We start from the raw sequence: 15,275 nt of genomic DNA, 5'->3' as shown, positions 1-15,275 counted from the left end.
GGGGTAGGCGGAGCCTAGGAGGGATCATGTGACCAGCTTTGCTGGGCTCTTTGCCATTTCCTGTTGGGGAAGAGAATATCCCACAAGTAAGGATGACGCCGTGGACCGGACACACCTATGTTGGAGAAATATAATTGTGCTTTATACAAAAAAAAAAAACATAAAAAGGGTGGGTCTCATTGACTGTTGCCAATATGAAAGAAATACATTTATTAGGTAAGTTCTTACATAAATTATGTTTTCTTTCATGTAATTAGCAAGAGTCCATGAGCTAGTAACGTATGGGACAGTAATACCCAAGATGTGGTACTCCACAGAAGAGTCACTAGAGAGGGAGGGATAAAAATAAATAAATTGTCTGCTGAAAAAATTAAATCCACATCCAAAAAAAATATAAGTTATTCTCATAAATGAAAAGAAAAATCTTAAAACATAAGCAGAGGAATCAAACTGAAACAGCTGCCTGAAGAACTTTTCTACCAAAAACTGCTTCCGAAGAGGCAAAAACTTGGTAGAATTTAGCAAATGTATGCAAAGAAGACTAAGTTGCTTCTTTGCAAATCTGAACTGAAGCTTCATTCTTAAAAGCCTACAAAGTGGAGACTGATCTAGTATAAATGAGTTGTGATTCTCTAAGGCGGGGCCTGACCCGACCCCAAATAAGCCTGAAGAATAAAAAGCTTTAACCAAGATGCCAAGGAAATGGCAAAAGCTTTCTGCCCTTTCCTAGAACCAGAAGAGACAACAAAAAGAAGTCTTCCTGAAATCTTTAGTAGCTTCAACATAATATTTCAAAGCTCTTACAACATCCAGATAATGTAAGGATCCCTCCAAAGAATTCTTAGGATTAGGACACAGAGGGAACAATAATTTCCCTATTAATGTTGCTAGAAATTCACAACTTTAGGTAAAAATTTAAATGAAGTCTGCAAAAACTGCCTTATCCTGATAGAAAATCAGAAAAGGAGACTCACAAGAAAGAGCAGATAATTCGGAAACTCTTCTAGCAGAAGAGATAGCCAAAAGGAACAACACTTTCCAAGAAAGTAGCTTAATATCCAAAGAATGCATAGGCTCAAATGACTCCAAGGAGGAGAAATATATCAGGAATATCAGGAAGCTTGGCAATCTTTCTGTGAAATAAAACAGAGCAGAGATTTGTCCCTTCAAGGAACTTGCAGATAAACATTTATCCAAACCATCCTGAAGAAACTGTAAAATTCTAGGAATTCTAAAAGAATGCCAGGAGAATTTATGAGAACACCACCATGAAATATAAGTCTTCCAAACTTGATAATAAATCTTCCTAGAAACAGATTTACGAGCCTGTAACATAGTATAAATTACCGAGTCAGAGAAACCTCTATGACTAAGCGTTCAATTTCCATACCTTCAAATTTAACCATTTGAGATCCTGATGGAAAAACTGTCCTTGAGACAGAAGGTCTGGTCTTAAAGGAAGTGGCCAAGGTTGGCAACTGGACATCCGGACAAGATCCGCATACCAAAACCTGTGAGGCCATGCTGGAAACACAAACGATTGTTCCACGATGATCTTGGAGATCACTCTTGGAAGAAGAACAAGAGGCGGGAAGATATAAGCAGGTTGGTAAAACCAAGGAACTGCTAACGCATCCACCGACTCCGCCTGAGGATCCCTGGACCTGGACAAGTACCTGGGAAGTTTCTTGTTTAGATGGGAAGCCATCAGATCTATTTCTGGAAGACCCCACATCTGACAATCTGAAAAAACACATCTGGATGGAGAGACCTCTCCCCCGGATGTAAAGTCTGACGGCTGAGATAATCCGCTTCCCAATTGTCTACACATGGGATATGTACCGCAGAAATTAGACAAGATCTGGATACCACCCAAGAAAGTATCAGAGATACTTCTTTCATAGCTAGAGAACCCACCCTGATGATTGACATATGCCACAGTTGTGATATTGACTGTCTGAAAACAAATGAATGGTTCTCTTTTCAACAGAGGCCAAACCTGAAGAGCCCTGAAAATAGCACAGAGTTCTAAAATATTGATTGGCAACCTCACATCTTGAGGTTTCCAAACCCCTTGTGCTGTCAGAGATCCCAGACAGCTCCCCAACCTGAAAGACTTGCATCTGTTGTGATTACAGTCCAGGTTGGACGAACAAGAGGCCCCTTGAACTATACGATGGTGATCTAACCACCAAGTCAGAGAGAGTCGAACATTGGGATTTAAGCATATTAATTGTGATATCCTTGTATAATCCCTGAACAATTGATTCAGCATACAAAGCTGAAGAGGTCTCATACGAAAACGAGCAAAGGGGATCGTTTCCGATGCTGCATTCATGAGACCTAGAACTTCCATAAACATAGCCACTGAAGGGAATGATTGAGACTGAAGGTTCTGACAAGCTGAAACCAATATTATTCGTCTCTTGTCTGTTAGAGACAGAGTCATGGACACTGAATCTATCTGGAAACCTAAAAAGGTGACCCTTGTCTGAGGAATCAAGGAACTTTTTGGAAAATTGATTGATTCAACCATGTCTTTGAAGAAACAACACTAGTTGATTTGTGTGAGATTCGGCATTATGTAAAGACTGAGCTAGTACCAAGATATCGTCCAAATAAGGAAACACCGCAATACCCTGTTCTCTGATTACAGAGAGAAGGGCACCGAGAACTTTTGAAAAAATTCTTGGAGCCGCCACTAGCAAATAGAAGAGCGACAAATTGGTAATGCTCGTCTAGAAAAGAGAATATATATATATATATATATATATATATATATATATATACATATATATGCATCCTGTAAGTCTATCGTGGACATATAATGAGCTTGCTGAACAAAAGGCAAAATAGTCCTTATAGTCACCATTTTGAAAGTTGGCACTCTTACAAAACCATTCAAAATTTTCAGATCCAGAACTGGCCTAAATGAATTTTCTTTCTTTGGGACAATGGGGCATATTGATCAAGCTCCGAATGGAGCTTGATGCCCTGTGTTTCTGGCGAGCCTGCAGGCTCGCCAGAAACAGCAGTTATGAAGAAGTGGTCACAAAGACCGCTACTCCATAACCTGTCTGCCTGCTCTGAGCAGACGGACAGACATCGCCGGAAATCAACCCGATCGAGTATGATCGGGTTGATTGACACCCCCTGCTGGTGGCCTATTGGCCGCAAGTCTACAGGGGGCGGCGTTGCACCAGCAGCTCTTGTGAGCTGCTGGTGCAATGCTGAATACAGCGAGCGCATTGCTCGCCATATTCAGTGAGGTCTGGCGGGCCTGATGCGCAGTGTTGGATCAGGTCCGCCAGACCTTGATAAATATGCCCTAATGAATAGATTTGAATAAAACCCCAGACCCTGTTCCTGAAACGGAACTGGTAAGATTACCCCTGAAAGCTGGATTTGCTGGGATGCGTGAGAAAAAAAATCTCACAGGAGGTCTTACTCTGAATCCTATTTGATACCCTTGAGAGACAATACTCTGAATCCACTGATTTTGAACAGAATCTGCCCAAATGTTCTGAAAATTTTTTAGTCTGCCCCCCCCCCACCAGCTGAGCTGGAATGAGGGCTGCACCTTCATGTAGACTTGGGGGCTGGCTTTCATTTCTTAAAAGGCTTGGATTTATTCCAACTTGAAGGTTTCCAATTGGAACCAGATTCTTTGGGGGAAGGATTAGCTTTCTGTTCCTTATTCTGTCGAAAAGAACGAAAACTATTAGAAGCTTTAGATTTACCCTTAGATCTTTTATCCTGAGGTAAAAAACTCCCTTCCCCCAGTGACAGTTGAAATAATTGAATCCAACTGAGAACCAAATAAATTGTTACCTTGGAAAGAAAGAGATAGTAATCTAGACTTAGATACCATGTCAGCATTTCAATAGTTGAGCCACAAAGCTCTTCTAGCTAAAATAGCTAAAGACAGATTTAACATCAATTTTGACGATATCAAAAATAGCATCACAGATAAAATGATTAGCATGTTGAAGCAAGCAAACAATGCTAGACAAATCAGGATCTGTTTCCTGTTGCGCTAAGCTTTCCAACCAAAAAGTTGATGCAGCTGCAACATCAGCCATGGATATAGCAGGCCTAAGAATATAGCCAGAAAAAAAATAAGCTTTCCTTAGATAAGATTCAAGTTTCCTATCTAAAAAGTCCTTAAAAGAAGTACTAACTTCCATAGGAATAGTAGTATGTTTGGCAAGAGTAGAAATAGCCCCATCAACTTTGGGGATTTTCCCCCAAAACTCCAATATAACTGCTGGCAAAGGATACAACTTTTTAAACCTAGAAGAAGGAATAAAAGAAGTACCAGGCCTATTCCATTCCTTTGAAATCATATCAGAAATAGCTTCAGGAACTGGAAAAACCTCTGGAGTAACCACAGGAGGTTTAAAAACAGAATTTAAACGTTTACTAGTTTTAGTATCAAGAAGACTAGTTTCCTCAACATCCAAAGTAATCAACACCTCTTAACAAGGAACGAATATACTCCATCTTAAAGAGAAAAGTAGATTTGTCAATATCTGAGGTAGGATGTTCTGAATCAGATAGATCCTCATCAGGAGGAGGATAATTCAGTATGTTGTTGGTCATTTGAAATTTCATCAACTTTATGAGAAGTTTTAAAATACCTTTTACGTTTATTAGAAGGCGAAATAGCAGACAAAGCCTTCTGAATCGCATCAGCAATAAAATCTTTTATTTTCACAGGGATATCATGTACATTAGATGTTGAAGGCACAACAGACATTGTACTAGTACTGATGGATACATTATCTGCATGTAAAAGCTCATCATGACAACTGTTACATACTACAGCAGATACACTTAGCTTTGGTAGAACTGTTATCAGGCAGCAGGGTTCCAACAGTGGTTTTTAAGACAGGATCAGATTGAGACATCTTGCAAATGTAAGAGAAAAAAACAACATATAAAGCAAAATTATAATTTTCCTTATATGGCAGTTTCTGGAAAGGGAAATAAAATGCAAACAGTATAGCCCTCTGAGCATAAAAAAGGCAAGAGGCATATAGGAAGTGGGGTTTAAATAATAAAATTATTTGGCACCAAGTATGACGCAAAACAAAAATTTTTGGCGCTACATCATCCGGAAATGACGCAACTCGCATCATGGCAGACGCAACCTTTTGCAAGGAAACCTGGCGTCAACTAAGACGCCGGAAATTATGAATTTGCGTCACTGAACGTACCTTTGCACCAAAAAATTCTTGCGCCAAAAATGACGCAATAAATATCAGCATTTTGCGACCTTGCGAGCCTAATTTTGCCCCCGAAATGTAATGAAAAAGCAGACAATTTTGAAGAAAAGACTATACCCCAGGTAAGAAAAAATAACTTCCTAAATATGTTTCCCAATTTTGAAACTGATAATCTGCAAAAGGAAATATACATAAACCTGACTCATGACAAATATAAGTACAATACATATATTTAAAACTTTATATTAATACATAAAGTGCCAAACCATAGCTAAGAGTGTCTTAAGTAATGAAAACATACTTACTGAAAGACACCCATCCACATATAGCAGATAGCCAAACCAGTACTGAAATAGTATCAGTAGAGGTAATGAGCGTATATCGTCGATCTGAAAAGGGAGGTAGGAGATGAATCTCTATGACCGATAACAGAGAACTTTTGAAAAGATTTCCCGTGAGGAAAACCATAGAATCAATAGGCAATATTCCCTTCACGTCCCTCTGACAAACACTGTACTCTGAGAGGAATCGGGCTTCAAAATGCTGAGAAGCACATATCCCAGAAGAAAATCAAGCACAAACTTACTTCACCACCAGTGTTCCCTCTAAGGCCAGTTTTGTGTGCGGCCCAGCAGTGAAACAGTTAATTAGGTAACCACACCCTGCAATTAGCAAACACTGCACAATGCAGATGGCAAGGTATGGTTCTCTTGTTAACTGTTTCACTGCTAGGCTGCACACAAAACTGTCCTTAGAGGGAACACTGTTCACCACCTCCATAGGAGGCAAAGTTTGTAAAACTTAATTGTGGGTGTGGTGAGGAGTGTATTTATAGGCATTTTGAGGTTTGGGAAACTTTGCCCCTCCTAGTAGGATTGTATATCCCATACGTCACTAGCTCATGGACTCTTGCCAATTACATGAAAGAAAAGAAAGATCAGAGTAAACCTACTCCGGCTTTCTGAGATAAAAGATCCAATTTTCTTCAGACACCAAACTTCCCCTCCTCCATGCACCAAGGCAAAGAGAATGACTGGGGCTTGTGGGAAGGGATGTGATACTTAACAGTTTGACTGTGGTGCTCTTTGCCTCCTCCTGCTGGCCAGGAGTGGTATTCCCAACAGTAATTGATAAAGTCGTGGACTCACCATATCTTAGGAAAGAAATACACTTTCTCCAATATATTTTTTTCTTTTGGTTAAAAGAATTTCTAAAGATCAGTTCGCCGGCTCTATAAGGGGAACAATTCTATTGAGGACCCACCTATGAAACTCTGGCTTAAGCCTGATTAAAAAAAAAACAATGCGCATATACTAATTTATTATCACACAATTCCAAAAGATGTTGTGAAGGTGCCCAAATGAAATAAAGCAAGTACAGTTTTCTAGAGAAATAATGACCTTTAATCATGTTAGCTTACTGATTACTTTATAGTCATTAAAAACCCTATAGTAAACAGCAGACATTTACCAAATGAATGTGATAGACTCTACCCACAGTAAAATAACCCACATCCTGGTGTGTTTTGTGCAGAGGAATCATTGTTGTAAATAAAACACAGGGAAATTATAAATTATCTTTAACGCATCACTTCCAACCCAGCAAAGTTACTGTAAACATATTTATGCGTGTTTGCATTACTGATAATATTAGTTGCATAAGTTACCTATAAGTTACGTAATACATGACTGCACTCAATGAGGTATTAAAAAATAAATGAGTAAGTGCTCACGTAGGCATAAGATTTTACCTGGCATACCTCCAAGTGCTTCTTTTTATTTTTGTGCTTAATAACAGTTAAGTTTTATTTTTAATACCTCGTTGAGTGCAGTTGTTTATTACCTTATAATTTTGATTGGTTGCCAGCCAATTCAACCGCTGTGGCATGCACCTCCGCAACAGTTTGGGTTAAGTGGTCACTTTGCCATTTAGGAAGATGCCCACAAGTGACTTACTGTGTTACATTACCTATAAGTTACTTATGCCCATTGTTGTTTTGAAATGTTTTCCCACAAACTAATTTGAATGCATACATTCCATGTAACTTTAAGCATACTGTGTATAAGACTAATCTACTTTATTTTTATAAATAGTAACTGAATAAATAGAAACACATCACTGAAAGAGAATGTGTTCCTTAGCAATTCCACCAGTCTTTGTAGATAAAATGTTTCTTCTCTTATTGTTAATTAAAACAGTGCTTACCGATATTAATTTGCTCAGATCCTGTGACACTTTAAAGATAATGCCTCCTGTTACACCATAAAAATAACTACCTTTGATTCCTCTGTCAGTCTTCATTAGGCGTCTTATTACTGACTCTCTATTGTCTCCTTGCCGGATCTCAATTTTAGTAGAAAAATGTCCATTTGATGGTTGTGGATTAACAAGGAATACAGGCACACCAGGCTAAAATAAATAAATACAAATTACTGGAAAAGAACTCCCTCTGTTCTAACAGGTTAAAATCCTTGGGTACAAACATAAGAAATTAATTTATTTTCTAAAAAAACTTCCAAAAAGACTTGTATATCAGGTACCATAGATGTTGCTGAGATAAATAGATATAGACCGTTCTAGTCTAAGTAACCTTAAAGGGACAGTCTAGTACAAAATAAACTTTCTTGATTCAGACAGGGTATGTAATTTTAAACAGCTTTCCAACTTGCTTTTATCACCAATTTTGCTTTGTTTGCTTGGTATTCTTAGTTGAAAGCTAAACCTAGGTAGGCTCATATGCTAAGTTCTTAGGCCTCTAAGGCCGCCTCTTATCTGAATGCATTTGACAGGTTTTCACAGCTAGATGGTGTTAGTTCAGGTGTGGCATATAGATAACATTGTGCTCACGTCCGTGGAGTTACCTAGGAGTCAGCACTGATTAAAATGCAAGTCTGTCAAAAGAACTTAAACAAAGGGTCAATCTGCAATGCCTTAGATACAAGGTAATCACAGAGGTAAAACGTGTATTAATATAATTAATGTGTTGGTTATGCAGGACTGGGAAATGGGTAATAAAGGGATTATCTATCTTTTGAAACAATAAAAAACATAATTTATGCTTACCAGATAAATTCCTTTCCTTCCTGGCAGGGAGAGTGCACAACTTAATTCCTTACTGTTGGGAAACACAACACCTGGCCACCAGGAGGAGGCAAAGACACCCCAGCCAAAGGCTTAAATATCCCTCCCACTTCCCCTATTCCCCAGTCATTCTGCCGAGGGAACAAGGAAAAGTAGGAGAAACATCAGGGTATACAAGGTGCCAGAGGAAATAATATAAAAAGGAAGCCTCCATTCAAAACATAAATTACGGCCGGGGTCATGGACTCTCCCTGCCAGGAAGGAAAGGAATTTATCTGGTAAGCATAAAACATAATTTATGCTTACCTGATAAATTTATTTCTCTTGTAGTGTAGTCAGTCCACGAGTCATCCATTACTTATGGGATTATATCTCTCCCCAACAGGAAGTTGCAAGAGGATCACCCAAGCAAAGCTGCTATATAGCTCCTCCCCTTACATGTCATATCCAGTCATTCGACCGAAACAAGACGAGAAAGGAGAAACCATAGGGTACAGTGGTGACTGGAGTTTAATTAAAATTTAGGTCTGCCTTAAAAGACAGGGCGGGCCGTGGACTGACTACACTACAAGAGAAATAAATTTATCAGGTAAGCATAAATTATATTTTCTCCTGTTAAGTGTAGTCAGTCCACGGGTCATCCATTACTTATGGGATACCAATACCAAAGCTAAAGTACACGGATGATGGGAGGGACAAGGCTGGAACTTTAAACGGAAGGAACCACTGCCTGAAGCACCTTTCTCCCAAAAATAGCCTCCGAAGAAGCAAAAGTGTCAAATTTTGAAAATTTTGAAAAAGTGTGAAGTGAAGACCAAGTTGCAGCCTTGCAAATCTGTTCAACAGAGGCCTCATTTTTAAAGACCCAGGTGGAAGCCACAGCTCTAGTGGAATGAGCTGTAATTCTTTCAGGAGGCTGCTGTCCAGCAGTCTCATAGGCTAAACGTATTATGCTACGAAGCCAAAAGGAGAGAGAGGTAGCCGAAGCCTTTTGACCTCTCCTCTGTCCCGAGTAAACGACAAACAGGGAAGAAGTTTGACGAAAATCTTTAGTTGCCTGTAAATAGAACTTCAGGGCACGGACTACGTCCAGATTATGCAAAAGTCGTTCCTTCTTTGAAGAAGGGTTAGGACATAATGATGGAACAACAATCTCTTGATTGATATTCCTGTTAGAAACCACCTTAGGTAAAAACCCAGGTTTAGTACGCAGAACTACCTTGTCTGAATGGAAAATCAGATAAGGAGAATCACAGTGTAGGGCAGATAACTCAGAGACTCTTCGAGCCGAGGAAATAGCCATCAAAAACAGAACTTTCCAAGATAACAGCTTAATATCAATGGAATGGAGGGGTTCAAACGGAACACCTTGAAGAACTTTAAGAACTAAGTTTAAGCTCCACGGCGGAGCAACAGTCTTAAACACAGGCTTAATCCTAGCCAAAGCCTGACAAAAAGCCTGAACGTCTGGAACATCTGCCAGACGTTTGTGTAACAGAATAGACAGAGCAGAAATCTGTCCCTTTAATGAACTAGCAGATAAACCCTTTTCTAAACCCTCTTGTAGAAAGGACAAAATCCTAGGAATCCTAACTTTACTCCATGAGTAACTCTTGGATTCACACCAATATAAGTATTTACGCCATATTTTATGGTAATTTTTTCTGGTAACAGGTTTCCGAGCCTGTATTAAGGTATCAATAACGGACTCCGAGAAGCCACGCTTTGATAGAATCAAGCGTTCAATCTCCATGCAGTCAGCCTCAGAGAAATTAGATCTGGATGGTTGAAAGGACCCTGAAATAGAAGGTCCTGTCTCAGAGGTAGAGACCATGGTGGACAGGACGACATGCCCACTAGATCTGCATACCAGGTCCTGCGTGGCCACGCAGGTGCTATCAGAATCACCGATGCTCTCTCCTGTTTGATCTTGGCAATCAGCCGAGGAAGCAGCGGAAATGGTGGAAACACATAAGCCATGTTGAAACCCCAAGGGGCTGCTAGAGCATCTATCAGCGCCGCTCCCGGGTCCCTGCACCTGGATCCGTAGCAAGGAAGTTTGGCATTCTGTCGATAAGCCATGAGATCCAGTTCCGGTTTGCCCCAACGATGAATTAGTTGAGCAAAGACCTCCGGATGAAGTTCCCACTCCCCCGGATGAAAAGTCTGACGACTTAGGAAGTCCGCCTCCCAGTTCTCCACGCCTGGGATATAGATCGCCGACAGGTGGCAAGAGTTGGACTCTGCCCAGCGAATTATCTTTGATACTTCCAACATCGCCAGGGAACTCCTGGTTCCCCCTTGATGGTTGATGTAAGCCACAGTCGTGATATTGTCCGACTGAAATCTGATGAACCTCAGTGTTGCCAACTGAGGCCAAGCTAGAAGAGCATTGAATATCGCTCTTAATTCCAAAATATTTATTGGGAGGAGTTTCTCCTCCTGAGTCCACGATCCCTGAGCCTTCAGGGAGTTCCAGACTGCGCCCCAACCTAGAAGGCTGGCATCTGTTGTTACAATCGTCCAATCTGGCCTGCGAAAGGTCATCCCTTTGGACAGATGGAGTCGAGAAAGCCACCAGAGAAGAGAATCCCTGGTCTCTTGATCCAGATTTATTAGAGGGGACAAATCTGAGTAATCCCCATTCCACTGACTGAGCATGCATAATTGCAGGCGCGCAAATGGTACTATGTCCATTGCTGCTACCATTAAGCCGATTACTTCCATGCACTGGGCTACTGACGGGTGTGGAATGGAATGAAGGGCACGGCAAGCATTTAGAAGTTTTGATAACCTGGCCTCCGTCAGGTAAATTTTCATCTCTACAGAATCTATAAGAGTCCCTAAGAAGGGAACCCTTGTGAGTGGTAATAGAGAACTTTTCCACGTTCACCTTCCACCCATGCGACCTCAGAAATGCCAGAACTATCTCTGTATGAGACTTGGCAGTTTGAAAACTTGACGCTTGTATCAGAATGTCGTCTAGGTACGGAGCCACCGCTATGCCTCGCGGTCTTGGTACCGCCAGAAGTGAGCCCAGAACCTTTGTAAAGATTCTTGGGGCCGTAGCTAACCCGAAGGGAAGAGCTACAAACTGGTAATGCCTGTCTAGGAAGGCAAATCTTAGATACCGATAATGATCCTAGTGAATCGGTATGTGAAGGTAGGCATCCTTTAAGTCCACTGTGGTCATGTACTGACCCTCTTGGATCATGGGTAGGATGGTTCGAATAGTTTTCATTTTGAATGATGGAACTCTTAGGAACTTGTTTAGGATCTTTAAGTCCAAGATTGGTCTGAAGGTTCCCTCTTCCTTGGGAACCACAAACAGATTTGAATAAAATCCTTGCCCTTGTTCCGACCGCGGAACTGGGTGGATCACCACCATTAATAGGAGGTCTTGTACACAGCGTAGAAACGCCTCTTTCTTTATTTGGTTTGCTGATAACCTTGAAAGATGAAATCTCCCTTGTGGAGGAGAAGCTTTGAAGTCCAGAAGATATCCCTGAGATATGATCTCCAACGCCCAGGGATCCTGGACATCTCTTGCCCAAGCTTGGGCAAAGAGAGAAAGTCTGCCCCCCACTAGATCCGTTTCCGGACAGGGGGCCCTTACTTCATGCTGTCTTAGGGGCAGCAGCAGGTTTTCTGGCCTGCTTGCCCTTGTTCCAAGACTGGTTGCCTTTCCAACCCTGTCTGTAACGAGTAGCAGTCCCTTCCTGTTTTGGGGCGGAGGAAGTTGATGCTGCTCCTGCCTTGAAATTACGAAAGGCACGAAAATTAGACTGTTTGGCCTTTGATTTGGCCCTGTCCTGAGGAAGGGAGTGACCCTTACCTCCAGTAATGTCAGCAATAATTTTTTTCAAGCCGGGCCCGAATAAGGTTTGCCCTTTGAAAGGAATATTAAGCAATTTAGATTTAGAAGTTACATCTGCTGACCAGGATTTAAGCCATAGCGCTCTGCGCGCCTGGATGGCGAATCCGGAGTTCTTAGCCGTTAGTTTGGTTAAATGCACCACGGCATCCGAAACAAATGCATTAGCTAGCTTAAGGGCTTTAAGCTTGTTCATAATCTCATCCAATGGAGCTGTGCGAATAGCCTCTTCCAGAGACTCAAACCAGAATGCCGCCGCAGCAGTGACGGGCGCAATGCATGCAAGGGGCTGTAAGATAAAACCTTGTTGAACAAACATTTTCTTAAGGTAACCTTCTAATTTCTTATCCATTGGATCTGAGAAAGCACAACTATCCTCCACCGGGATAGTGGTACGCTTGGCTAAAGTAGAAACTGCTCCCTCCACCTTAGGGACCGTCTGCCATAAGTCTCGTGTGGTGGCGTCTATTGGGAACATTTTTCTAAATATCGGAGGAGGGGAAAAAGGTACACCGGGTCTATCCCACTCCTTGCTAATAATCTCTGTAAGCCTTTTAGGTATAGGAAAAACGTCAGTACACACCGGTACCGCATAGTATTTATCCAGCCTACATAATTTCTCTGGGATTGCCACCGTGTCGCAATCATTCAGAGCCGCTAACACCTCCCCTAGCAATACACGGAGGTTCTCAAGCTTAAATTTAAAATTTGAAATTTCTGAATCCGGTCTCCCCGGATCAGATCCGTCACCCACAGAATGAAGCTCTCCGTCCTCATGTTCTGCAAATTGTGAGGCAGTATCGGACATGGCTCTCGTGTCATCGGCGCGCTCTGTCCTAAACCCAGAGCTATCGCGCTTGCCTCTTAACTCAGGCAAATTAGATAATACTTCTTTCATAACATTAGCCATATCATGCAAAGTGATTTGTAAGGGCCTTGATGTACTTGGCGCCACAATCTCACGCACCTCCTGAGCGGGAGGCGAAGGTACTGACACGTGAGGAGAGTTAGACGGCATAACTTCCCCCTCGATGTCTGGTGATAATTTCTTTACCGGTAAAGACTGACTTTTATTTAAAGTAACATCAATACAATTGGTACACAAATTTCTATTGAGCTCCACATTGGCTTTTAAACATAATGAACAAGTAGATTCATCTGTATCAGACATGTTTAACAGACTAGCAATGAAGGCTAGCAAGCTTGGAAAAAAACTGTCAGTGAATTTACAAGCAATATGAAAAAACGCAGCAGCGCTTTTAAAAACACAAAAAAACTGTCACAGTTGAAATAACAATGAACTAATTCAGTTATAGCCAACAATTTTAACAATAAATGTATGAATTTAGCAGAGGATTGCACCCACTAGCAAACGGATGATTAACCCCTCAATACCCACAACCGGATAATCAATTTTAGATTTAACGTTTTTCTCACAGTCAAACACACTGTCACAGGTCTGCTGTGACTGATTACCTCCCTCAAAATTGAATTTTGAAGACCCCTGAGCTCTCTGGAGACGTCCTGGATCAAGGAGGAAAAGGCAGGAAGACTGTGCTAGAATTTTATCTGCGCAACAAGGCGCTAAAAAAGGCCCCTCCCACTCATATTACAACAGTGGGAGACCTGTTACAACGGTTTCTATGCAGAAATAAACGTTAGCCATGTGGAAAAAAATCATGCCCAAAAAGATTTATCACCAAAGTACCTCACAAAACGAATAACATGCCAGTAAACATTTTAAAAACAACTTTTCCAGTGTTATGTAAAGTTATCACTAAGCCTGCTACCAGTCGCTTCTACTGCAGTTAAGGCTTATACATTTATTTCAGTATTAACAGTATTTTCTCAGTCAAATTCTAGTCCCTAGAAAATAACTCAACTGCGAATACATTTAACAGCCTGATACCAGTCGCTACTACTGCATTAAAGGCTGTACTTACATCATATGGGTAACGGCAGTGTTTTCTTAGTCAATTCCATTCCTAGAAAATATTATACTGCACATACCTCATTTGCGGAGGACCCCGCATGCTATTCCCCTTTCTGAAGTTACCCCTCCTCAGAATGCGCGAGAACAGCCAGTGGATCTTAGTTACGTCTGCTAAGATCATAGAAAACGCAGGCAGATCTTCTTCTAAATACTGCCTGAGAGAAAAAACAGCACACTCCGGTGCCATTTTAAAATAACAAACTTTTGATTGAAGAATTAAGTAAAAAACTCCTGTCTCCTCTCACAACCTCCTTTGTTGAGACTTGCAAGAGAATGACTGGATATGACATGTGAGGGGAGGAGCTATATAGCAGCTCTGCTTGGGTAATCCTCTTGCAACTTACTGTTGGGGAGAGATATAATCCCATAAGTAATGGATGACCCGTGGACTGACTACACTTAACAAGAGAAATTATGTTTTCCTTCGATAAGGCAGGGAGAGTCCACAACTTCATTCCTTACTGTTGGGAAAACTATACTTAAGCTCCAGAGGACACTGAATGAATAAAGGGAGGGAACAGAAAAAAAGAGGCGTACCCTATTCTGAGGGCACCACAGCCTGCAAAACTTTTCTCCCGAAAGCTGCTTCAGCCGAAGCAAACATATCAAACTTGTAAAATTTGGAAAAAGTGTGTAAGGAGGACCAGGTAGCCGCCTTACAAATCTGATCCATTGAGGCTTTGTTTTCAAAAGCCCAAGAGGAAGCCCCTGTTCTAGTGGAATGAGCCATTATCTTCTCAGGAGGCTGTCGTCCCGCTGTCTCATAAGCTAAGCGGATGACACTCCTCAACCAGAAGGATAGGGAGTATTCTGCCCCTTACGCTTCCCCGTATAGATGACAAACAAAGAGGAAGATTGTCTGAATTCCTTAGTAGCCTGAAGAACTTCAATGCACGAACCCCATCTAGGTTGTGAAGCAAACGTTCCTTCGCTGTAGAAGGATTAGGACACAAGGAAGGAACAACTATGTTAATGTTTCGATTCAACACCACCTTAGGGAGGAACCCTAGTTAAGTGCGTAAAACCGCCTCATCAGCATGGAAAAACTAGAAAAGGGGGATCACATTGCAAAGCAGAAATTTCAGAAACTCTGTGCGCA

The 15,275-nt window shown here is 41.3% G+C and overlaps 1 protein-coding gene across 1 annotated transcript in view; it reads right to left on the bottom strand.

Moving 5' to 3' along the window:
* Window positions 1-15,275, bottom strand: part of LARS1 (leucyl-tRNA synthetase 1) — a 321,337-nt gene that overhangs the window by 12,500 nt on the left and 293,562 nt on the right. Inside the window, exon 17 of the mRNA XM_053719280.1 lies at window positions 7,505-7,637. Coding sequence (XP_053575255.1) covers window positions 7,505-7,637 — 133 coding nt within the window. The remainder of the gene's footprint in view (window positions 1-7,504; window positions 7,638-15,275) is intronic.

The sequence above is a fragment of the Bombina bombina genome, chromosome 6 (assembly GCF_027579735.1).
Source record: "Bombina bombina isolate aBomBom1 chromosome 6, aBomBom1.pri, whole genome shotgun sequence".
NCBI classification, from domain to species: domain Eukaryota; kingdom Metazoa; phylum Chordata; class Amphibia; order Anura; family Bombinatoridae; genus Bombina; species Bombina bombina.
This window is presented reverse-complemented; position numbering and strand designations above follow the sequence as displayed.